The sequence below is a fragment of the Zalophus californianus genome, chromosome 11 (assembly GCF_009762305.2).
Source record: "Zalophus californianus isolate mZalCal1 chromosome 11, mZalCal1.pri.v2, whole genome shotgun sequence".
Classification (NCBI taxonomy): Eukaryota; Metazoa; Chordata; class Mammalia; order Carnivora; family Otariidae; genus Zalophus; species Zalophus californianus.
This window is the reverse complement of record NC_045605.1, coordinates 43,137,143-43,162,850: the sequence shown is the minus strand read 5'-3', so window position 1 is coordinate 43,162,850 and position 25,708 is coordinate 43,137,143. Positions and strand designations below refer to the sequence as shown.

The following is a 25,708-nucleotide window of genomic DNA, read 5'->3' as shown; positions in this document are numbered from 1 at the left end:
TCTGGGATCCCAATTATTCTAATGTTGTTTCGTCTTATCGTATCACTTATCTCTCGAATTCTGCCCTCGTGATCCTGTAGTTGTTTCTCCCTCTTTTTCTCAGCTTCTTTACTTTCCATCATTTGGTCTTCTATATCACTGATTCTCTCTTCTGCCTCATTTATCCTAGCAGTTAGTGCCCCCATTTTTGATTGCACCTCATCAATAGCCTTTTTGATTTCGACTTGGTTAGATTTTAGTTCTTTTATTTCTCCAGAAAGGGTTTCTCTAATAACTTCCACGCTTTTTTCAAGCCCAGCTAGTATCTTTAAAGTCATGATTCTGAACTCTAGGTCCGACATCGTACTAATGTCCGTATTGAGTAGGTCCCTGGCTGACGGTACTACCTCTTGTTCTTTTTGCTGAGGTGATTTGTTTCGTCTTGTCATTTTGTCCAGAGGAGAATAGATGAATGAGAGAACAAAATGCTAACAGGTTTACAACGTCCCCAGCAAATATACTGTATACAAATCAGAAAAGACCTGAAACCAGGGGAAAATAAAGGGAAAGAAAGAAAAAGGAAAGAGAAAAAAAAAGAAAAAAAGATAAAAACAAAAACAGAACAATACAAAAAAAGCAGAATGTGATCAAATATGATCAGGCTAATGCATAGATCAGTGCCACACACTAGATTTTGGGCGTATTTTGGTCTGTTAGAAAAAAGTACCTCCTAAAATTTTAAAGGAAGAAAGACATATATGTACAAAATAAGGGTTGATACAATGAAGGGATAGAAGATGACTGTAAAGATGAAAATTCTAAAAGATTTTATAAAAGGACTTGTTAAGATAAGAAGTTGTTTGAAAAAAGAAAGAAGATTTAAAAAAGAAAAAAAAAGGGAGATAATGTGATCAGGCAGGAGACTAGAACAGAACCATACACTAGCGATTTAGCGTATATTTTTATCTGTTAGAAGAAACTGTATCTCAAAATTTTAAAGAGAGAACAACTTATATATATATATGCCAAAAATAAGGGTAACTACTATGAAGGGATAAAATATGACTCTAAAAATGAAAAATAAAAAATGTTTTTGTTTTTTTTTTATAAAAAGAGATTGATAAGATGTTGGTTGAAAAAGGGAAAAAGAAAAAGAAAAAAAAAACAGTTAACAAAAATTAACTTTGATGAACTAATGAATCATGGTATAAAAAAGCCATGAATTCTATGTGCAGTATTCCCCTAGCGCTGGAGTTCTCCCGTTCTCCTTGATCGGTGAACTTGGTCTTGGCTTGCTGGCTGTTCGTGCTGATCTTCTGGGGGAGGGGCCTGTTGTTGTGGTTTCCAAATGTCTTTGCCGGAGGGTGAATTGCCCCGCCCTTGTCGGTCCGGGCTAAGCAAGCTGCTTGGGTTTGATCTCAGGAGCTTTTGTTCCCTGCAAGCTCTCCGTACAGACTTGGAGGACCAGGGCAAAAATGGTGGCCTCCCAATCTCCACCCAGAGGAGCTGAGAAATCGGGGCCCCGCTCCTCAGTGCGCCCCCAGAGAAAAGCAGTCACTCCCTTGTCCCTGGTCTCCGGCCGCTCTCCGTGCTCACCCAGCCTGTGACCGAGCGTTTGTATCTTTGGTACCCGACCCCGTGTGGAGTCTCCAAACCCAGCAGATCCCTGTGGTGTGTTCCTGCCCCGCTCCTCCCCGGGAAGGAAGGGGAGTCTCCCCGGATCTGCCACCTGTTGGGTCCCTGCTGCAGGAGCAGTGGCCCGACTGGGCCGCGGATCACAGTTTATGGCAACCCCGAGCTGAGAGTCCACGCCTCAGCTCTGTCTCTGCAGCCGGCTTCCCCGCTCCGATACCTGGGAGCTCTGGCGCACTCAGGCTCCCCCGGTCTTTCTGTGACCCCGAGGGTCCTGAGACCCCACTGTCCCGCGAGGGTTCCACTCCCACTTAGCCACTGGAACGACGTCCCTCAGCGGAGCCGACTTCTAAAAGGTCCGATTTTGCGCTCCGTGGCTCTATTACTTGCCAGAAGCGGCCGGCGGAGGCCCCTCCCCCGCCGTCTATCCTCCCGAATATCGCCTCGGATTCACTTCTCCGCACGTCCTACCTTCCAGTAAGTGGTCGCTTCTCTGTTCAGATAGTTGTTGCTACTCTCCTCTTTGATCTCCTGTTGAGTTCGTAGGTATTCAGAATGGTTTGATCCCTATTCAGCTGAATTCCTGAGACCAGACGAAATCTAGGTCTCCTGCTCCTCCGCCATCTTGCTCCGCCCCCTTATTAATGTGTTTTATCACATTGATTGATTTTCGAATGTTGAACCACCCTTGCATCCTGGGGATAAATCCCATTTGGTCCTGGGGGATGATCCTTTTAATGTATTGTTGGATCCTATTAGCTAGGATTTTGTTGAGGATTTTGGAATCCACATTCATCAGGGACATCGGTCTGAAATTCTCCTTTTTGATGGGGTCTTTGCCTGGTTTGGTGATTAAGGTAATGCTGGCCTCATAGAATGAGTCTGGAAGCTTTCCTTCTGTTTCTATTTTTTGAAACAGCTTCAGGAGAATAGGTATTATTTCTTCTTTGAATGTTTGGTAGAATTCCCCGAGGGAATCTATCAAGCCCTGGACTCTTGTTTTTTCAGAGGTTTTTGATCACTGCCTCAATCTCGTTACTGGTTTTTGGCCTATTCAGGTTGTCAATTTCTTCCTGTTTCAGTCTTGGCAGCTTATAGGCTTCCAGGAAGGCCTCCATTTCATCCAGATTGCTCAGTTTATTGGCATATAGTTGTTGATAATAATTTCTAATAATTGTTTCTATTTCCTTGGTGTCAGTCGTGATTTCTCCCCTTTCATTCATAATTTTATGAATTTGGTCCTTTCTTTTTTCTTCTGGATAAGTTTTCCCAGTAGTTTATTGATCTTATTAATTCTTTCAAAGAACCAGCTTCTAGTTTCGTTGATCTGATCTACTGTGTTTCTGGTTTCTAATTCATTGATCTCTGCTTTAATCTTAATTATTTTTCTTCTTATCCCGTGTAGAGTTAGTTGGTGAATTCGGGACTTCTCTATTTTTTTGAGTGAGGCTTGGATGGCTATGTATTTCCCCCTTAGGACTGTGTTTGCAGTATCCCATAGGTTTTGGACTGATGTGTTTTCATTCTTATTGGTTTCCATGAATTGTTTAAGTTCTTCTTTGATTTCCTGGTTGACCCAAACATTCTTGAGCAGAGTGGTCTTTAGCTTCCAAGTGTTTGAATTTCTTCCAAATTTTTTCTTGTGATTGAGTCCAACTTTAAAGCATTAGGTGCTTGAAAAGAATAAGTATTCTGTTGTTTTAGCGTGGAATGTTCTGTATATATCTATGAGGTCCATCTGGTCCAGTGTGTCATTCAAAGCTCTTGTTTCTTTGTTGATTTTCTACTTAGATGATCTGTCTATTGCTGACAGTGAAGTATTGAGGTCTCCTACAATTAACGTATTGTTATCAATATGACTCTTATTTTGGTTAACAGTTGGCTTATGTAGATGGCTGCTCCCATGTTGGGGGTATAGATATTTACAATTGTTAGATCTTCTTGTTGGATACACCCTTTAAGAATGATATAGTATCCTTCTGTGTCTCTAACTACAGTCTTTAGCTTAAAATCTAATTTGTCTGATATAAGAATTGTACCCCAGTTTTTTGTTTTTGTTTTTGTTTTTTTGAGGTCCGTTGGCATGGAAGATGGATCTCCATCCCTTCACTTTCAGTCTGGATGTATCTTTAGGTTCAAAATGAGTCTCCTGTAGACAGCATATGGATGGGTCCTGTCTTTTTTCCAATCTGCAACCCTGTGCCGTTTTATGGGAGCATTTAGGCCATTCACACTGAGACTGATTATTGAAAGATATGAATTTATTGTCACCATGTTGCCTGTGAATTCCTTTTTTCTATAGATTGTCTCTGTAAATTTCTGTTCTCTATCACTCTTGGGGACTTTCTCCTTTTATAGGACCTCCGTTAATAATTCTTACAGGGCCAGCTCAGTGGTCACATATTCTTTCAGTTTCTGCCAGTCTTGGAAGATGTGCATCTCTCCATCCATTCTAAATGACGGCCTTGCCTGATAAAGTATTCTTGGTTGCATGTTCTTCTCACAATTACCTGAATATGTCTTGCCAGCCCTTTCTGGCTTGCCCCTAGGTCTCTGGGGATAGGTCTGATGTTATTCTGATGTTCCTCCCTCTGTACGTAAGGAATCTCTTCCCCCTAACTGCCCTTAAGATGGTTTCCTTGGTTCTAAGATTTGCAGGTTTTACTATTACATGCGGGGGGCATTGGTCTGTTTTCCTTGATCTTGGGAGGGGTCCTCTCTGCCTCTAGGACAAGAATGTTTGTTCATTCCCCAGATTAGGGAAGTTCTTAGCTACAATTTGCTCAAATATATCTCCTAGTCCTCGCTCTCCACCCCTCAGGGATCCCAATAATTCTGACTCTGGAACGTTTCATGGCGTCACTTATTTCTCTAATTCTGTTTTCATGGATTATAAACTGTTTTTCCCAGGCCTCCTCTATTTCCTTCTTTTCTATCAATTGGTCTTCTAGGTCACTAATGCATTCTTCTGCTTTGTTTACCTTAGGTGTTAGAGTATCTAGATTAGATTGCATCTTATTGATAGCATTTTCAAGTTTTGCCGGTTCAGCTTTCATTTCTGCCCTTAGAGACTCTATGTTGCCATTAATTGATTTCTCCATTCTAGCTATCATCTTCATAACTTTTACCTCAATTCCATTTCTGACATCTTGGTTATATCTGTATCCATTTGTAAATCTGTGGCAGAAGTCACAATCTCTGAGTCATACCTATTTTGGGGGTTCCTCCTCCTAGTCATTCTGCTGACGGTTGGTTGAGGGAATGTACAGAGTGCACATTATTGACCACAACCCAAGCAAGATGCACCTGTTTTGTAGTGACCTTAGGGTTGTCAGATTGTGTTCTCCCAGCCTGTCTTCTTGGGGAAAGGCCTTCCACGCTGTTACTCAGGCAACCCTGTTTGGGCAGAGTTGCCCTGCCCCCTGTGCATGGGGTGGAATGGACTCAGTGAAAAACAGTTTTGGGGGGGCTTTTTTTCTTTGGCAGCTTTCCATGTCTCTTCCAAGAGTCAGAGTAGAAGAGACCATTTCCAATCCTCTGCCTCAGAGCAGAGAGATCACAGTCTGTTCTTCAGTGAGCTCTCCAGGCCACACTATCTCCATTTCTGTCTGTGCTACTATAAACTGCAGTGTCCTAGGTTGTGCACCCCTCAGCAGTGCTCCCAGCCCTTTCTTCCCGGTCAGGGCATGTCTCTGCCCTTTGTGCTTATAAAACCACAAGCTGCCCCAGTTTGCACATGCAGTCCCGCAGCTCCGGGTTTCCATCCCGGGGGCTGCCCTAACGTTCTTTCCCCGGTGCTACCGGTCTGTGAGTCTGTGCACTGTCCCCAGCATGGGAGACTCACCAGGAGTGTAGGATCCCCACAGCCAGGCTCCTTCCCACTGCCGTTTATCCTCTGATATCTGCCCATGGAATCACAGCTCCCCACTTCATACCTCAAAACCAACCACCTGCGATATTCTGTTTGTAGAGATCCAGATCTATATTCTTACATCTCAGGCTGACTTTGTGGGTGTTCGGAGTGGTCTGGTAGATATCCAGCTCAGTTCTGGAACTGGTTGGATTAGGGTCCCCTACTCCTCTGCCATCTTTTTTGTCCTCCTCTCCTGCAAACTCTTACAAAATTCTGATCTTCCCTATAAAGACCAAAAGAACCTTGAATGAATCCTAACAGATAAAATGAGTTATTTGTAAAGAAATAAAAATGAAGCTGACCTCACTCTTCTCTGTAAAACCAAATGTCTGAAGTTTAATGGATACCTATCTTTACATTTTGATGGCAAAAGCTTCAGACATTAAAAGTTTATGGAAAACAAAATTTTGTTTCTATCAGTTAGGATCACAATTACCATTCCCTTCTTGCTTTTGTCTGTTTCACATTAGAGATTTCTTCAGGTATTGTGTGATCTTGGCACACGCACACCTCAACTTGAATTATTAAAAAGCTTATTGGAAAACATGAGCACCTGGGAGGGGCCTGTAGACTGTAGGCTTAAACATAGGGAGGTCTGAAGAAGCTGTTTCATTTGGAAACACCAGGTTGTTTTCTAGGACAGGTCAGATTTCTCAAAGAAAACTTCCAATTCTCCTTCCCAAAAGAAAACAACCAAAACAGCTGCTAGAAATCTAGGAACCAAGTGGGAGATGAGAGTTGGTATTTGGGGGCTCCTCTTTCAGTATGTAGATGGGCTTTTCCCCAGTCCCTCCATTTTTAGTACATTACTCCCACCATCAACTGTGGGCTTCATCCCTTAATGCAGATGTGCATGGGCCCTTCTCAGAGAGTGGTCAGTGCTTATGCAGGCAGGGCAGCGGAGCCCAGAGAAGACATTCTTTCAGAGCTGGCTTAGAGATCTTGGATTTAGACTACTTCTTCAAAAGACTCTTGATTAATCATACTGTTTTCCTTTTTCCCTCCCCATGCACTTCCAGAGATAGACTGTGCTATCAGTTACTGAGTCTTCCAGAATTTCTGCAGTATACACTGTGTAGTTTTGTTGATTTCCACTCTTCCGATTTAGGATTCAGCTTGGTCTGACTTGGTCAGACTGTTGCCTTGACCGTCCATCCTTCACGTTGCATCTTCCCAGTCATGTTTCTGTCTCTTCTTTCAATCATGTCCTTGTGATTTTATTCATTTAAGATTCCCCTTTATCACTTATTTGTTTAATCTTAACAGGAAGTGAAATTAAGATCTCTAACCAAATCTATTAATGAATTTATAATTTTAAATTATATATATAATTACTTTTAAATGACTAAGATGAATCCTATTTGGTCATAATTACTTTGCTAATTTTGTTTGCTAAAATTTTATTGAGATTTTTGCATTTTGTCCATAAGTGATATTCCCCTATTGATTTCCTTTCTCATATTGTCTGGGTTTGGTTTTGAAATAGGGTGAATGGGACTCATCAAATTAGTTAAAGCACTGTGTCCCATTTTTATTATCCATAAGGGATTAATATGGGAATATGTATTTCCAGATGTTTTTATAAAACAGAACTGTAAAATCACCTGGGAATGTTGCTTTTTTCAAATACATAGATGTTTCATTACTGATCAAGTTTCTTTAGTAGTTCCAGGGTTTATTTAGATTTTCTATTTCTTATAAAGTCAGTTGTGTTAATTGTATTTTTCCCTAAATGCATATATTTCATTTAAGACTTTAATTTTTTAAAAAAGGTTTATTTATAAATTGAGAGAGAGAGAGAGCATGGGGAGGGGCAGAAGGAGAGGGAGAGAGAAACTTTAGCAGACTCCTTGCTGAGCCTGATGAGGGGCTTGATATCATCACCCCAAGATCATGACCTGAGCTGAAACCAAGAGTCAGAGGCTTAAGTTTCTGCACCACCCAGGAGCCCCTAAGACTTAATTTTTTTTTTAAGATTTTTTATTTTTAATTAGAGAGAGGGAGAGGACAAGCAGAGGGAGCAGCAGCTAGAGGGAGAGGGAGAAGCAGGCTCCCCACTCAGCAGGGAGCCTGACATGCAGCTTGATTCAAGGACCCTGGAATCATGACTTAGGCCAAAGGCAGCTGCTTAACCAACTGAGCCACCCAGGCGCCCCAAGCCTTTAAATTTTTAATGATATTTTTAATAGAATTCTTCTTATGATTTTGTTTAATGCCCTTGCATCAGTAGTTATGCTACCTTTGTAATTTAATAGAGTTACTTTGTGTTTTGAGTTTCTTATCAAGCTCCTCAGAAATTTAACTATTTTAGTTCTCCAAAAAAGATATTTATTGTTTCATTGTCCTAAAAATCACTAATTGTATTTTTTTCTTCTACTTTCTTTGGCTTCTAATTTTTCCTTTAACTTGAACTGAACATTTAAATTACTGTTTTAGTAATACCTCTATTTGTAATGTATATATTTTGAACCATAAATTTTCTTTTTTTTTCTTTTTTTTAAATTTTTTTATTGTTATGTTAATCACCATATATTACATCATTTGTTTTGGTGTCGTGTTCCATGATTCATTGTTTGTTCATAACACCCAGTGCTCCATGCAGAATGTGCCTTCTTTAATACCCATCACCAGGCTAACCCATCCCCCTACCTCCTCCCCTCTAGAAACCTCAGTTTGTTTTTCAGAGTCCATCATCTCTCCTGGTTCGTCTCCCCCTCTGACTTACTCCCCTTCATTCTTCCTCTCCTGCTATCTTCTTCTTTTTCTTTTTTCTTAAAATATGTTGCATTATTTGTTTTAGAAGTACAGATCTGTGATTCAACAGTCTACACAATTCACAGCACTCACCGTAGCACATACCCTCCCCAATGTCTATCACCCAGCCACCCCATCCCTCGCACCCCCGACCACTCCAGCAACCCTCAGTTTGTTCCTGAGATTAAGAATTCCTCATATCAGTGAGGTCATATGATACATGTCTTTCTCTGATTGACTTATTTCACTAAGCATAACACCCTTGAACCATAAATTTTCTTCTAAGAACTATTTTATTCCTGCATCCTCCAAGTTTTGTTACATAAAACTTGTGTGTTTAATTCTAAGTATATTGTAATTTCTATTTTGATTTCTTCTATAATTTAAATATTGATTAGTTTATGCTGTGTGATTTTGGCTTTTTGTAAGTAATTACTACTTTTATTGCAATATGGTCAGAAAAGACATCTGTGTAATTTTGTTCACTCAATATTTGTTGAGATTAAATTTTTGGCCTGGTTGATAGTCTATTAAAATGTTTCATATTTTATTAAAAAAATGAACTTTGTTGTAATGGTTTCTCAGAAATCCCTGTTATACTTTTGGACATTTCAGCCTCAATGTTCAATTCTGGCAGTGCTCATTTCATAAATTTGGGGGAATATAAAAGTACAGAGTGGGGACCTGGGTGGCTTAGTCAGTTGAGCATCCAACTCTTGATTTTGGCCGAGGTCATGATCTCGGGGTCCTGGGATCGAGCCCTACATTGGGCTCTGCACTTGGTGGATAGTCTGCTTGAAATTTTGTCTCTCCTTCTGCTCCCCACCAACTGAGTGGGCACGTGCTCTCTCTCAAGGAAGCAAATAAATCTTTACAAAAAAAAGTACAGAGAATTTGTATGTTGCTATAAAGATTTAGAATTAAGCAACATAAATGCTACAATTAAAATTTATATTATCAAATAAGATGGTTCTAAATCAAACTGAGGGTTTCAGAGGGCTCGGGGTGGGGGCATGGGCGAGCTCATTGATGGGTATTAAGGAGGGCATATATTTATAATCCAAAAAGGGAAAGGAAAATAATCACACATATCCCGAGGAATCTAATAAAATAAAGCTTATATCTGACATATTCTCTTAACTTTTTTTAATTTAGATACTTAAAGAAAAAAATATGACTTTCATTAAGAAATAAGTCTGCTAATACAAATCTTGGCTGAAAAGATTCTAAGCCACTAACTAGCAGTGTAGACATATAGGTTGACTAAGGTAGGGTCTAGGCTGTCAGATAAAGAAAATCTCCCCTTTCTTCTGTCTTTCTGACACAGCCCTGATGTCCTTAGTTCACCCTTTGTAGAGTATGACCTTCTTTGGACTTTACATTTAATCATTATACCTCAGTGAACTGAACTGAGTCATACAATTGGCATGAAAGACAATCTGAAAGCTGTCAGTGCTCTGCATATTCCTAGTTTATAAAAAAAGAAAAAAAAAACAAAAAACTGTCATCTCTTGACAGCGTGAAAGAAGAGAATCAGGTTGGTTTTGTAGTCAGGCTATTGAGAAGACACAGTTGAAGTTGTGTATAACATGGCATAGCTGGAAGTTCCTGCTTTGGGGGAAAACTAGCAGAATTTTCCAGAGTTTCTTCTTCCCCAGAACTACTTTGCAAAATGAATTGGATGCAGGGCATTTGCTTCATCTCCAGCTTCTTTCATGGAAACAAAAGGCCAGTAATTTCAGGCTGCTTCAGAGTTGTTTTTCTAGCATGAAGCATATGTTTTCTCTGTGTGTCAATGCCTCTGATCACATGATATAAATATGCCTTTGTGCACAGCAGCAATTTTCAAAGGGTTTTACAAATATCAAATCTTTGAGGAGTAAGTGATCAGAGAGAATGAGGACTTCAATGCTTGGGAATTTAGTTACAACTATAAAATACTCAGAAGATCAGGAAGAAGTTTCTTAATCCCTTAGACTGTCTGATCCTCGAACATATGAAATAGAAATATTAGGGTGTAGAATCTTAGTAGCACAAAGATATATTTCTTCCTAAGTTTAATGGTTTATAAATTGAGATAATGTGGGATGAAAAAGAAATTGATAACCTGAAATTCTGTATAATTCTTTCATATTCATTGTCTAACATTTTTTTAGAACTGCTTAATATAAGGAACAAATTCAATATATATGAATTCCATTTTTTGAATTTTATCTTTTAAGTAATGGCATGTCCTCCAGGAAATAGATGTGTAAAACACAAAGGGAAAAGGGTATGGAATTTTTGAGGGGCTGAGGATAGAAACCTCTTGTTTTAAAGATATCTAATTTAATTGTCACAGTACTCTTGTTAACTAATTTTATTATCCCTATTTTATATAACTAAATAAAAAAACAAAAAACAAAATAAACTGAAGCTCAAAATGAGGTCAATGGCTGGTATAAAACAAAACTTTGGTCTTGAATGATGGACTCCCTTATTTTAAAGCCTATTTTGGTTTGTTTGTTTTATTTTCCTATGTATCATGATTGACTCTAGATAAAAGGTTTTATTATTGACCACTGGATAAAAGGAAGATGTTTGACAAAAGTAATAGAGTTCACATCTAAGTGGTGAAGGCACCAAGCTATAGCAAATGTGCTATCATGGAACTTCCCAGGCCAGAAGTCTTGCTAATTCCCTTATAGACTTGGCATTATTGATTGATTCTTTTTCACACATGCAATATTTATCATTGATTTAGGCTGACAGCCACTCAAATAGCACAAAATCACTATACTGTGTCCATAATAAGGATTATATATTTTATAATGAGAAAACTTCTGCAAAATGTTCGCTTAGTCCTCAATGGTGATGAATCAAGGGCTAGTGGTGAAGGAACTGGGTTGCTGTAATGAGGAAGCACCTTTTCTTTGTTTGTCATGACCTTGCAGTATCTCCTTTTCTCTTATTTTCACCTAAAATAATCCTATCCATTTGTCCACATGAGCCCTAATATCTATGCACCATGAAGTGTATAGCATGCAGTCTTTAAACTCATTCCTAAATCATGTCAGTTTTTCACACTGCTAGTAGAGAAGTCATATCTTCTCATTAATTCTACTTTTCAACCATAATCCAATACTTGAAGTACTAAATGCATCTTGTCATCTCTGTATTTTGCTGCTCCCTTACCTGGGCTATATATACTCTCTTCCCCTTCACTTGTGTACTCTTACGATTCTTCCTTCAAAGCTCAATTCAGGCATCATCTCTCCGCAGGAAGCTGCCTGACAATCTTGTCTCCCCAGACCCCTTCACAGGTGAGATGGTGAGATGAGATGGAAAGCATGTCTCCACCATGTTCCTCTAATTCCCTGCATGTAAATCCTGACATAGAGAGATCTGGTGAGAAGAACAGAGGTACTGTAACTACACTGGTAAGTTCAGACCCTGGATCCATCAGTTCTTAGTTGCATGCCCTTGGGTAAGTCATTCAAACTTTCTGGACTTCATTTTCCATATTGGCAAGATTAGAATAAGCATTTTACTCAGGTTTGCCCTAAGGATGAATGACAATGCAAAAGGCACAGAATAGGGTTGATGCTGGATATCATTCCTTTGGCCTCCTGGCTCCATTCTTTGCCTTTCTACCTCATTCTGGGACACATGAGGCTGACTATAAGAACTGTGTCAATGGGCACCTTGCCCCTCTGGCTTGAGGTTGGCTTCACTCACAGAGGTGCCCAGTCATAAAGATCAGAAGGCAGAAGGCAAGTGAAGTCAGGGGTCAAGGTATTTAGTCCCCAGATCCTATTTTGCCTTGTAGCCAGGGGTTGCCTGTATCCTTCTATAAGGCCACAGCTCCTGTCAGCTGGCTCGGTCAATACAGTGACCTTCTCTGTGTTCCAACAATTGTTCCCTCCCCTTGCCCTTCATGCCCAGGATACTGCATCATCCCTTGTTCATTTCTTTTGACTCTTCTTCCCAAATTGTAAATAGTTCCTTTATTAAACCCTTCTCAAAAAGCTAGCTTGAGTATGTCAGCTGTTTTCTGCCAGGGCCCTGACAAATATCACATTCAATATTATTAACAACGTGCACTTAACGAACTGTTCTGTAATTGTCTCTTGATTTTTTTGAATCTCTTGCCAGACCATGAACTACTGCAGAGAAGGGATCATGGTTTATTTCTCACTGTTATTCTCTGTTGTCACCTACAATGCTTGGCAAACTACAACCACTCAGTAAATGTTTGTTGATTAATTAGATGAGGGAAGGGATGCATATTATTCTGACTCCTTAAGAGTAGACAGTGCCCATTATTCTTCTGAGCAAGGTGCTTCAAAATGGGTGAGATATATATGTGTCTGCTATAATGAATGTGCATTTGTCCAGAAATCAGAATTTAAGATGATTGAAAGGAAAGTTTCAAGGCAAATTATTCTTGGGAACACTCAACGGACCATCAGGGTAAGTGCCATATGAAACTAGCTTAAAAGAATAAGCAGAACTGACTGAACTCTGGAGAGGACCCAAGAGTTGAGTTTGGATGAGTATCTTCATAAATCTATACTTAGTTTAATAATCAATGTAACCATTTGGAGAAAAGGGAGTTGAGAAAGGAAGCATTCCATAGATTATTTAGGTAAACGTTTTTTCAACTGTTGTCTTGCATTGAACATTACTGTGGCTCATCCTTTTGGGAAGATACCACTTGAAGTAAAATCACTAGGTTAGTTTTTTTTTCCCTTCACCATAAGAGGTATGGTAATTATGTTTATTTAGTGGGGGTAGGAATAATTATGGGAATTACATTTTTAACTCTGTTCATCACAGGGATCATTGGGTACCCAGGAACAACTGGAGCAGCTCAGGAAAAGGTAATGGGTTTCAAATGGCCAATTAGAAATTCTGGGTTGTGTTGGGGGTGCTGATTCAGGATGAAATAGTTTAAAAGACAAGGAGATTGAGTTTGTGGATGTACTTTGTTGTCTAAATCTATCAGGATGCCTGGGTGGCTCAGTCGGTTAAGCGTCTGCCTTCGGCTCAGGTCATGATCCCAGGATACTGGGATCGAGTCCCACATCGGGGTCCTTGCTCAGTGGGGAGTCTGCTTCTCCATCTGCCTGCTGCTTCCCCTGCTATGCTTTCTCTCTCTCTCTCTCTGACAAATCAATCAATCAATCTATGAAAAAAAGTAGCATCATTCTAACAAACTTTGGCAGTAGACCAGGCAGGCATTATTACTTTCATTTTATAACTGTGGAAGGTTAAAATCAGAGAGGTTAGGTGCTTTGCCTGAAGTCACACAGAGCATGGCAGTACCAGAACTAATATGAACTAATATGTGGCTCAGTGCTTTCCACCTTACCGGGATGACTCATCCCATCCAGAGTTGACCAGTTGTTTACTGGACTTTATTGTAGACCCATTTATTGTAGGCTTTTTACCCAAAGCTTTTCTTCTAAGAGTTCTATGTGTTTATTTCTTATTATAATGAATTTAACTTATTTATGTTGTTTTTGGCACTTACATGAGATGCTTTTAAAAAAAAAAAGATTTTATTTATTTATTTGTCAGAGAGAGAGAGAGCACAAGCAGGGGGAGTGGCAGGCAGAGGAAGACTCAGACTCCCCACTGAGCAGGGAGCCCGATGCAGGGCTGGATCCCAGGATTCTGGGATCATGACCTGAGCTGAAGGCAGATGCTTAACTGACTGAGCCACCCAGGCATCCCATATAAGGTGTTTTTTGATAATAACAGATGATCCTTACTGATAAAACACTTAGGGGTTGCTCATGTCAGCTCTCATTTTGTTTTGTTTTGTTTTTTTTCCTTAAAGATTTTACTTATTTATTTGACAGAGAGAGAAAGAGAACACAAGTAGAGGGAGCAGCAGAGGGAGAGGGAAAAGCAGGCTCCCTGCTGAGCAGGGAGCCCAATGTGGGGCTCAATCCCAGGACCCCAGGATCATGACTTGAGCAGATACTTAACTGACTGAGCCTCCCAGGTGTCCCTTGGTTTAAGTGTTGATGTCTTCCTAGAGCCACCCTTGTTCTTAAAAGCACACCCAAACCATTGGATGACATTGCTTTTCTGGTGACTCCCAACTCATTAGCTGCAGAGCCCTTAGGGAAACTAGTTAACATATGGGATCCTGAATGTTAAATTACAAACGATGTTATGTGTAGACGGAGTAATTTCTGAGACTTAAACATATATACTTAATGTTTTACAAATGCATGTACTCACTGCTATAAAAAGAAAATATGAATTTATATGAGAGAATTATTAAACCAATAGGTTTGTATCATTAATTATGTTTAATAAAAACTGAAAAAAAATGTACTTTCTCCCAGAGGATCTGCACTATCTATTGATATGAAAACAAGTTTTTTTCACTTACAAAAGTGCTGTGCATTTTAGTTCTACATATTGGTTCATTAGCTAGGTTTGCTTTAATGTCATCAGAGGCTGTGCTGTCTTTCAGTGGCCACTCTGCAATTGTGTCTTTGTACTAACCCATTTTCTTTTCTTTTCAAGATTTTCTTATTTATTTGAAGAGAGAGAGAGTGAGAGAGAGCACGAGAGGGGAGAGGGTTAGAGGGAGAAGCAGACTTCCTGCTGAGTGGGGAGCCTGATGCGGAACTTGATCCTGGGACTCCAGGATCATGACCTGAGCCAAAGGCAGTCGCTTAACCAACTGAGCCACCCAGGCACCCCCCATTTTTTTATGTGTCTTAAATTATACCCTCTCTTCTTATAATGCAGGTTTTGCTTTTTGATAATGCTGTTTAGATAATTTCTAATAAAAATTTAATTAAAAGTGGGGTATGCCTTAAGCAATAGCTAAACTAGCTTTACACATAGTATTGTGCACAGTCAAGAAATGGACCCACAAAGATTAAAACCCTATGCCTTTAGGACAATTTATAGACAGTTCGATTGAAGCAAAGAAAATAGGAGTCATTTTGGATCGTGGTGACCATGATTTACCTAACACCCAACAGTTTTATGAGAACAAGTTTTGAAGGGAGATTTAGTGTATGATTGAGGTACTCTATCACAAAAGACCACCTTCAAACTGGAGCAGAGGATGGCTAAGTTCCATCTCTACTCTAGAAGCTTATCAAGGATATGGTCAACATAAAAATAGAATATCTGTGAGATTTGGAGTTATACAGATAGATATGGCCTCTGAGATTCCCTAGTAGTTTGAAGTTAAGCACTCACCTTAATTTTCCTAACTATAGAAGGCTGATAATATGTTCCTTGTAGGCTTGTTATAAGGATTAAATTTTGGAGAAGATGAAAAAAATTATATTTAATTTAGCCAGCTGGACTATTTAGATGATCCCACTTTTATTGGCAACATCCAAAACATCATAGGCAGTAGCACATTGAACATATGCCTTCTTGTTTCCTTTGGGGCTGATCAGCGTGATTACCTTGGCCATGTCAATGTGTCATAGAGCTTCTTCAAAGCCTGTTTGATCTGGTGCTTGTTGGCCTTGACATCCAAAATGAATACAAGTGTGTTGTTGTCTTCTATTTTCTTCCTGACTGACTCTGTGGTCAGGGGGGAACTTGATGACGGCATAGTGGTCAAGCTTGTCTCTCTTGGGGGTGCTCTTTCCAGAATATCTGGGCTGCCTTTGGAGATGCAGTGTCTTGGGTCATGGGAAGGTAGGTGATATGTGGATCTTTTGTGACTCAGTACACCTTTTGGCACCACTTTCTTGGCCTTCAGTGTTTTTGCTTTGGCTTTGGTGTTGGCTTTGGGAGGGGCAGGCACTTTCATTTTCGCTTTTGGCACCATCTTCATGAAAAGTGAAGATTAAAAAAAAAAAGGTGTGTAAAAAGCCTAGCCCAAAGTAGATATTTAGTAAATACTGTTGCATGAAAATGACTGTTGAATAAATCCTAGGTAAATGCTAATTCTTTCTCTTCAGCTAGGAAGACCTCTGTCAGGATGTTGGCAAATGTGTCCCTACTCTCCCTGTCAGTATCTCTTCACAGTGGGCCTTCTCACCTTCCCTAGTCTATAATGATATGGCATGATGTGATCTTAAAAGTTCATCCATTATCCTAAACTGCTATGATTTATTAACTCAGTGTAGTGGATTTATGGTTGCTCATTTTATTATTTACCTTTTCTGTATGTTTGAAATATTTCAGAACTTTAAAACACACTTCACAAAATAAGGAAATAAGAGAAGAAGAAATAGATCTACCCATTTTTCAATCCACCCATTATCCCTCTAATAAAGTAATATGTAAAGTGCCAGGAACTATACCAGGTACTTGGTATGAAATCATTATTTTTGCCCTCAAAAGTTTCATGGTCTAAAGGGGGCATGAGACAAACTGACAGATCATTACAAGGTATTCTGATGAGTGCAATGCCAAAGGTGAAACCAGGGTATGATGGGAAAATAGAAGAAAGTCCCCCCACCTATCCTTGGAGGAGTCCTGTAGAAAGCAAAGGCTTAATTGACATCTGGGCTAAACGTGTACAGTGTGACTAGATTATGCAAGTGAATAGAGAGAAGCATTCTTAGTAGGGAAAAGGGCATGTACTAAATTCAGAATTCTAAGGAAAGCAAGACATCTTGGTGTAATGACAGAAGCTGAGTGTCTTAGAGAATAAGGCTTTAATTAGAGGAAAAGGGCAAATGAGGATGCTGGTTAGAGAAGAAGGGGCAATTTATAATAATGATATCTAATTATATCTAATAAAATAGTTATTTCCTCGCTCTTAACACTGCAAAGTCCTAGACATAATGAGAATCCTGTAGTGATGAACACCATAAGCACCCAATTTGTGGTTTCTAATAGTAACATTTAACATTTATTGAGTACTTCATACATGTCAGAACTTGTATTGAAAGTTTAACATATATCATATCATTTAAAACTTGAAAGAAACCTGTGTGATAGGGCTGAGTCCACTGAAGCCATGATAAGTGAGATTGTTGAACAAATCATAAGTATATGCCTGTGTTTCCCCCTTTATTCTTCCCATGAGGCCTAAGACTAATAACTGGCACTGCTTGGATAAAAACTCAGTGACTCCAGAGCATCAGATCACAGCTGAGGCCTGTGACTTACACAACTTTGCACCCCCCAGGCATCTAGTATATATTCTTGGACATAGTGGAAACTGAACATTTATTGAATGAATGAATGAGTTACATGTTTTTCCCTTCAACTCTACACATGCATACACATAAACACAATGATAATAATCATTACACAACTATCATAATGTAGGTTGGCTGATGTTTACTAATCAAATACATAAAATTCTAGAAGTCTTCATAATAGTTAAAACAAATGTGTAGGTTATGTTTATAGATTGTTAGGGCACTGAATCATTATTGTGAAAATTGATAAAGAACAAGAATTGAGCAGCTACCCCACCTTCTTGTATAGAATGTATTTCAGAGTAACCAAATAATTGATGAGGAAAAGTTTTCTTTCAAAAGAATCACAGTTAATAAATGCAAATAGAATTACAAAACTCACTATTCTCATAATCTTGTTTTTTTTAAAGATTTTATTTATTTGATAGAGAGAGATAGTGAGAGCAGGAACACAAGCAGGGGGAGTGGGGGAGGGAGAAGCAGGCTCCCCACCGAGCAGGGAGCCTGATGTGGGGCTTGATCCCAGGACCCTGGGATCATGACCTGAGCCAAAGACAGACAATGATTGAACCACCCAGGGACCCACTATTCTCATAATCTTTAGTAAAATAATGGATATAGGAATTTATTGTCAATGAATGATAAAATTACGAGGTAAAAGTTTGTCAGAGAACTATATAATAGACATGATGGTCTGATATCACCTCAAACTACTGTTCAATTTGTAAAACTAAGAGTGGAGTGACTGGGTGGCTCAGTGAGTTAAGTGTCTGTCTTTGGCTCGGGTCATGGTCTCAGGGTCCTAGAATCAGGCCCCACATCAGGCTCTCCGCTCAGTGGGAAGTCTGCTTCTCCCTCTCGCTCTCCCTCTGTGCTCTAATAAATAAGTAAATAAAAATCTAAAAGAAAAAACAAAACTAAGAGTGCAAAAAGCAGACAACATGTTCCTCTGATGTCTTTGAAAAAGTAATACATGACAACACCTGTGAAGAAATTCTTAACAAAAACAATAACAAAATTGATCCTGAACGTAATCAAATCTCTAAATCGAATTCCCTAATTATAGAAAATCCAAGAGGTTATTATTGAAAATCCATGAGGTGATAGAAAATACAGGGTAAAGAAACGTGTTAGATGATACTACAAGGACAAAATTAGTCGTCCTTGAAGAGTGGATAATTCTACTGAACAAAATCCAGTTTCTTCCATAAGTTTCATTAAAAAAAAAAAGATGAGAGGGCACCCGTGTGGCTCAGTCAATTAAGCGTGGGACTTTTGATTTCAGCTCATGTCGTAATCTCAGGATCATAAGATTGAGCCCTACATCGGGCTCTGCATTCAGCATGGGGTCTGCTTGTCCCTCTCTCCCTCTCTCTCTCTTTTTCTCTCTCAAATAAATACATAAAAACCTTTTTTTAAAAAAATATGAGAAAAGTAGTTTTTTTTAAAGACTTTATTTTTGAGAGAGAGAGAGCGAGCACATGAGCAGTGGGGAGGGTCAGAGGGAGAAGCAGATTCCCTGCTGAGCAGGGAGCCTGATGCAGGACTTGATCCCAGGACCCTAGGATCATGACCTGAGACAAAGGCAGACATTTAACCAACTGAGCCACCCAGGTGCCCAAGAGAGATAGATTTTTAAAAACAAGAAATATGTTAACCAAAAGCAATTTATAGACCTATATATAGACATATTCAAAAAATATGTTTAAGATGATTAAAGTAGATTGAGCATAGACTTGAAATCAGATGATATTAAGGAATTATCGTTCTTTCTTTTTATCTGAGATGTTATACTAGCATTGTAGTTATATTTTTAAATCCTTAATTGTTACTCGTGTATACTGAGACATTACAGAGAATCTATGTTATCTGACATTTATTTTAAAATATTAAAAATGTTTTTTTCTTTTTATGTTGATGGGACAGAAGAAACAATGTCTACAAAAAGATGACAGAGGGTGCCTGGGTGGCTCAGTTGGTTAAGCGACTGCCTTCGGCTCAGGTCATGATCCTGGAGTCCCGGGATTGAGTCCCACATCGGGCTCCCTGCTCAGCAGGGAGTCTGCTTCTCCCTCTGACCCTCTTCCCTCTCGTGCTCTCTCTCTCAAATAAATAAATAAAACCTTAAAAAAAAAGATGATGGAGGTTAAAGTGTGATGATGGGTCATGCTAATTAATTATATTATTTTTTTCTGGTTTGAGTATATTTAACTATCTCCAGAGTAAAATTTATTTTTAAAATGGTAAATGTTCAAATTGAGCTCATTATGTTACTTATATTCAATAAATGGTAGCTCCTATTAAAACTGAGAGAAGGAAGGCTAAAAAACAAAGCTGGGCAAGAGGGTTCAAACTATCATCAAATAAATGAGCAAAGACAAATGATCAGATTAAGGGAAAAGAGCAAAGTTGACTGGCCAAAACCAACGAGTGGGTGAATGATCAGTGCAAACACCAGGAACCAGAGGACAATTGTTTATGGCTAGATTAGGCCTTAAAGTTTCAAATTCAGCATGTCTAAAATTGAACCCATACTCAATTTCCACAAACATTTTACCCTCAATCTCTCCTCGTTTTAGTTAATGACACAAGCTAGAAACCTAGACGTCAGCCCAAAATCTCTTTCCTCTTCACCTCTCACTCCTTTTGAATTCATCACCCCTATATCTTTCAAATCCATTCACTTCTGTCCTTCTCAAGGATCACCACTCTGGTCCCAGGCCAAATTTCTTGCCCAAGTTACTGCAATAATCGCTAACAGTGATTTCTAGATTTAGTCTTGCTCCCATCCCCATGTCTGTTGTCATCTCAGCAGCTTCAGTGAAATGTTTTCAATTCATGTGTGAGAACATCACAACTCTGCTTCAAATCCATCAAGGACTATGATCTCATCCTTATGTACACCTCCATACTTATATCGCATCTCCGCAGTCTCTGGGGTTATAGCTACTTTAACTGTCTTTAGGATCCTTGAACGTGCTATGCTCCTTCAACTTTGTAGTCTTTGCCTGTAATATTCCCTCTGCCTGGGATGCACTCACATCCACTGTTGTCCTTTTCACCAAACAGACTTCTAATCTTTCAGATGTCACTTGTAATGTAACTTCTTCCAGAAAACCTTCCTTGACTATGCTTCATGACTAGATAGGTCCCCCTGCCATCTTCCCTAGTAGCTCTTTTTTTTCTTTTATAGCAGCTTTAAAAGTCATTTAACCAGGAAAAAAAAATTAAAATACACAGTTATAAATCTTATTTAAAATTACTAAAATTAAAATATTTTAATAGACTATATACTTTATGAGGGTAGAAACCATTCTGTTGTGTTTATCATAACATCCCCATCTCTCAGCATATGCCTGATAACTGATAGTCAAAAAATATTTGCAGGGTATTTACTAAGTTCTAATTCTGGCTAATAGAATATTGCATTAGCTTAGGTGTTAACTCATACGAGAATCTCTTAGAATAGGATAGGATACTCTCAAATTCTATAAACTAGAGATACCTAGAGAATGTACATCTAGAGTTCAGGGAAGAACCAGTTTAAATGGGGTTTGCTATGTAGAAAGTTTGTTTCGACAATAAGACCGTTATACATGTGGGCCAGTGTAGATAGTGTTCTATATTTAAGAGTAATAAAGAGGTCTGTCAAGTTAAAGAAATCACTTTTGTGAAGGAAATTAGAGGACAAAGTTCATTTTTGCCATTCATCTAAGCATGCTTGGAAGGCTATAAAAAAACAGACCTAGGAGAATAGACACAGAAGCCCAGCGGAGTGAAGGCTTTATATTATTCACTGGGAAGCCTGATAGGGGGGCAAGTGTAAAGCAAAATTTTTAATTAAATTGAACATTAGAAGTTGAATTCTGTCTGCAAGTAGATGGAATAGAATTAGAAAAGTCCACATGTGGTTATAAGTAATACAGAACCAAGACTCCCCAGGGGCAAGGAGCACTGTGTTAATCTCTTGGTGGCTCTGAAAGGAGGGAGAAAAAAGATTAAGCCTCCTTGTGGAGATCATGTGATGACTTCCTGATCCCAGCCAAAGGCAGCATTTCCATGGAAACTTACTCTTCTCTTCCTCTTCACCCACACACTGCTCCTTCCACCTAAAAAGGCTGCTTTTGAGTCCCAAGAGAGGGATATGGAGACACCTAGATGTTTTTCTAAATAATGAGACAAACTCCAGCAGAAAAGGGAAGAAAGCAGAGGCGGACACTGTGATGTCACGTGGAAAGTGATGGTCTTCCGCAGAACCCCGCAGCTCAGTGACCAGACACAGCTGCCTTCTTCGGAGCTTTCCCTTGTGCTCGATTGTTCTGTATTGTAGGTGGACCACCCAACTTCAAGTCTGGAACAGGATAAAGAAGGAAATCTCACAGGGACAACTGTGGTTTGACTACTCTCATCCTCTAATTCTTCAACTCACCTTAGTTTAAACTACTTAGCTTTTAGGCCCCTTCGTGGACGTGTCCTGGGTTTCATTTCTGCTAGTGTGGGGAGCCTACCTGAATCCAGTTCTCCAGCTCTGCCTCTGTAGTTTCTCCCTGTCTGAAGGATTATCTCCAGTCTCTTTGTCTTTCCAACTTATAGCCACTGCTAAGGTTTTATTCAAGGTTACTAAAAGGTTAGTAAAATTTGAATACTATTATCCAAAACTATGCAATCCTTTTCAGTATCCTCAGTTCACAAAGATGTGCCCTCCATTAAAAGTCTGATGTACATAATATCTATACTGCTCATTTGAAAACTAGCATATGTGGTAGAATTAGATTTTTACCCATGCATTTCAATTTTCTAGCTTTACTATACACAGGGAAAGAGTTCCTGAATGTAGATGATCAATAAATACCTGCTGAATAAACATATTGAAGCTATTCATTCACATCCTAAATTGAGAATTCTTTTATGAGACCCTATGGTAGACAAAATTTCAAAATTTTGATTTCTAGAACTTATGGGTGAAACAGGGTGGCTACAGCATTTAAATAAAAAGAGTTTCCCTTGGGATAGTAGCTAGTAGAAATCTCCACAATAAAGCAGACCACCCACCTATCCCATCCGTAGGAATAATCAGAAAATAAATGGTTAGTTTGCTAGCAACTAGTCAACTGCATCAAGATAATCAGGGAGACATAGCAGAAAGATTTCTTTTTCTTCAGATACTTTGTATGAAATAAATAAGCTGTAATATAACCAGAGATAAGATATAATCTCTAGGCTCTGAAAAGCATCTCTTTTTGCAAAGCTGAGTTTTGCAAATTCTGTGGCCTACTTACGGTCTTAGAAACAACTATCTTGCACCCATAATCCCTAACATTGCCTGAACTCTTTTAATAAGAGAAGCTCTATTCCTGACACTACCTCCTATTTTCCAATTCAAATCATCATTAATTTCCTAGTCAACTAACTGCATTTCCTTAGATCAGGCATTATTATTATTATTATTATTATTATTATTATTATTACCATGTGAATTAAACTACTAATGGTGAATAGTGTTTCTCACTTTAACACAGGCCTGTCCCACTGGTGGGATTCATGCCAACTCCAAAGAGAAGCCCTTAGTCATGTGGTTTTCAGAAGATGAAAGCTTAAGATAAAGCCCGAGAGTGTTTGATGCTGGAGGTAGGACTGGTATTATATAGGTCTTAGCCAAAACATGTGATAGTCACTGTAGGGGTAGCTGGAAAGAGAAGTGCGTGGCTCAGTTAACTGGCTCAAGCAGATCTGTGAGGACTAGAGGAAGAATGCTCCTGGCTGCTTTGTACTGCCTGCTGTGGAGTTTCCGGACCTCCACTGGCCATTTCCCTCGAGCCTGTGCCTCCTCCAAGAGCCTGATGGAGAAGGAATGCTGCCCACCGTGGAGGGGTGATGGGAGTCCCTGTGGCCAGCTTTCAGGCAGGGGTGCCTGTCAGGACATCGTTCTGTCCAATGCCCCCCTCGGGCCTCAATTCCCCTTCACGGGGGTGGATGACCGGGAGTCTTGGCCCTCGGTCTTTTACAATAGGACCTGCCAGTGCTTTGGCAACTTCATGGGATTCAACTGTGGAAATTGCAGGTTTGGCTTTTGGGGACCAAACTGCACAGAGAAGCGACTTTTGGTGAGAAAAAACATCTTTGATCTGAGTGTCCCAGAGAAGAACAAATTTCTTGCCTACCTTACTTTAGCGAAGCATACCACCAGTCCAGACTATGTCATCCCCACAGGCACCTATGGCCAAATGAATAATGGATCAAACCCCAAGTTTAATGACATCAACATTTATGACCTCTTTGTCTGGATGCATTATTATGTGTCAAGGGACACACTGCTTGGAGGGTCTCAAGTCTGGAGAGACATTGATTTTGCTCATGAAGCCCCAGGTTTCCTGCCTTGGCACAGACTCTTCTTGTTGCTGTGGGAACAAGAAATCCAGAAGCTGACCGGGGATGAGAACTTCACTATTCCATATTGGGATTGGCGAGATGCTAAAAGCTGTGACATTTGCACGGATGAGTACATGGGAGGGCGCAACCCAGCAAACCCTAACTTACTCAGCCCAGCATCCTTCTTCTCCTCGTGGCAGGTAAGGAGTCCTGGACATCCAATATCAGACCCTAAAAGAAACTTAGCAATTGCTTCTTCAGGCAGGTCTTCATACACCTCCCTCCCCATCTCTCCTGCCAAGAGTAGAAAAGATCCCCTATTAAAAATCCTCAAAGTACCTTGTATTTTTTCCTTTATAGCACACTTCATAATTGTAATTACATAAGTATTTGTGTGTTTATTTGTCTAATATCGTCTACCAGGTTCCTAAACTCTAATAAACAAAGAGCATCTGGTTCATCGCTCTATCTCTCAGCGCCTAGGATGGTGCCTGGGAAGTGGTAAGCGCTCATTAAGTATTTGTTGAATGAATGGGTGAATGAATATTTAGATGATTAAGTTAATGATCTAGGTCAGTGTGTCTGAAATTTTCTTCACAATAAAATTCATACAGTGTACAAATTACAAATCCCTGGTCCTAACCCTTAGACCCATTGATCAGAACTTCAGTGGGGGTGGGGGTGGGGTCCTTGGGAAGGCATCATTTACTAAATGTCTATGGTGATTATTATCATCAGGGAAATTTGGGGAATATTATTGAGAATAAATCTTTTTAAAAAATATATATGATGATCCTGGGGCCCAAATAGGTAAATAATGAAAACAGCTAATTTACATTGAGCATTTAGCCTGTGTGAAGCCTTGTTGCAAGTGTTTCTGTGTAGTTAACTCAGTTAGCACTTTTGCTATCTCTTCCCCTTGCTAAGGTTTAAAACACTGAGCTATAAAGATAACCTGTACAAGATCACAGGATCACTAGGAACTAGCAGAGACAAGTCAGGCTTGGCTGCCTGACCACCTATACTATTCCCAAGGACATGACTGCTATGTTGTCTTCAGCCAAAGAATCTGGCTTACACTGTCTCATCTTTTTTCATTAAGCTGCAGAAGAAATTAGCTTTTTTTCTAAATATGTGCAAACTTTAGAGGTACAAGATAAGGGATTGCAATTCTGAAATTTAATTTCTATTTCTCCTATGCTGAATTTTTCACTCTGGATTAGGGGCAAAATGTGTCCAAAGAAATATGCTTTTAATAATTTATCATTTTAAAACCATAAGGAGGAAGAAATGTTTTTCTGTCTGTATTCCAGACATTTCTAATACAGCACTTTTGACTAACAGTGCTTTATGGAATGAAGCCCAATGTTTAAATGGGATGGGAAGAATCTGGCATTCGCATCTTGTGCTCTGCAGGTTTGGAGTGTGAAGGGCTTCCTACCCTCCACACTAAGTTCACACACCTTCCAAATGGCAACTATTGAAGCTCATTTAAAAATGGTCATGGTGTCATATCTGGTATCACTAATGTCAGCTATTTACCAAGAGGGATGAGTGTATTTATGCACGAAAGCCTGGAAAAGATGAGCTTGAAAAAAAAATCTATTTCAATAAGATTTCAGACCTCCTACCTTAATCTATAAAGTGCAAAACTCTCATCCTCTGTTACTGCTTAAAATACTGTTAAGCGAGGACAGGGATTTTCAGTCCATTATAATGCTTTCCTTAACTGTACAGCCTAGCCTCACTTGACCCAGAAAGCCTGGTGACTTACTAAATTACCAAAAATGTTACAACATCCACATGGAAGCTTAATAGACAGATGCTAATTGATATTTGATTACCTGAGATATATGCTAGTTGGTGTGACTAGAATTATATGTGCATTTTTTTCTAATCATTTATTGAGTGGAAATTCCCTCCCCATCCCCTC

The 25,708-nt window shown here is 39.4% G+C and overlaps 2 protein-coding genes across 3 annotated transcripts in view; one reads left to right on the top strand and one right to left on the bottom strand.

The window, feature by feature from the left end:
- Positions 1-15,704: 15,704 nt before the first annotated feature.
- Positions 15,705-16,061, bottom strand: LOC113913908 (60S ribosomal protein L23a-like). The gene has a single exon (XM_035723121.1). The coding sequence runs from the start codon at positions 16,059-16,061 to the stop codon at positions 15,705-15,707; it is 357 nt and encodes a 118-aa protein (XP_035579014.1).
- A 7,051-nt stretch (positions 16,062-23,112) lies between these two features.
- The window catches only part of TYR (tyrosinase), a 140,896-nt gene continuing 138,300 nt past the window's right edge, over positions 23,113-25,708 (top strand). The window contains exon 1 of one of the 2 annotated variants that reach the window (XM_027580553.2): positions 23,113-23,975. In XM_027580553.2, coding sequence (XP_027436354.1) covers positions 23,157-23,975 — 819 coding nt within the window. In that variant the 5' untranslated portion in view covers positions 23,113-23,156. The remainder of the gene's footprint in view (positions 23,976-25,708) is intronic. The other variant, XM_035722986.1, reaches the window with a different exon arrangement.

Bases quoted from the DNA above. Each gene is read 5' to 3' on its own strand.
- LOC113913908 (XM_035723121.1), bottom strand. From the start codon at position 16,061: ATGAAAGTGCCTGCCCCTCCCAAAGCCAACACCAAAGCCAAAGCAAAA.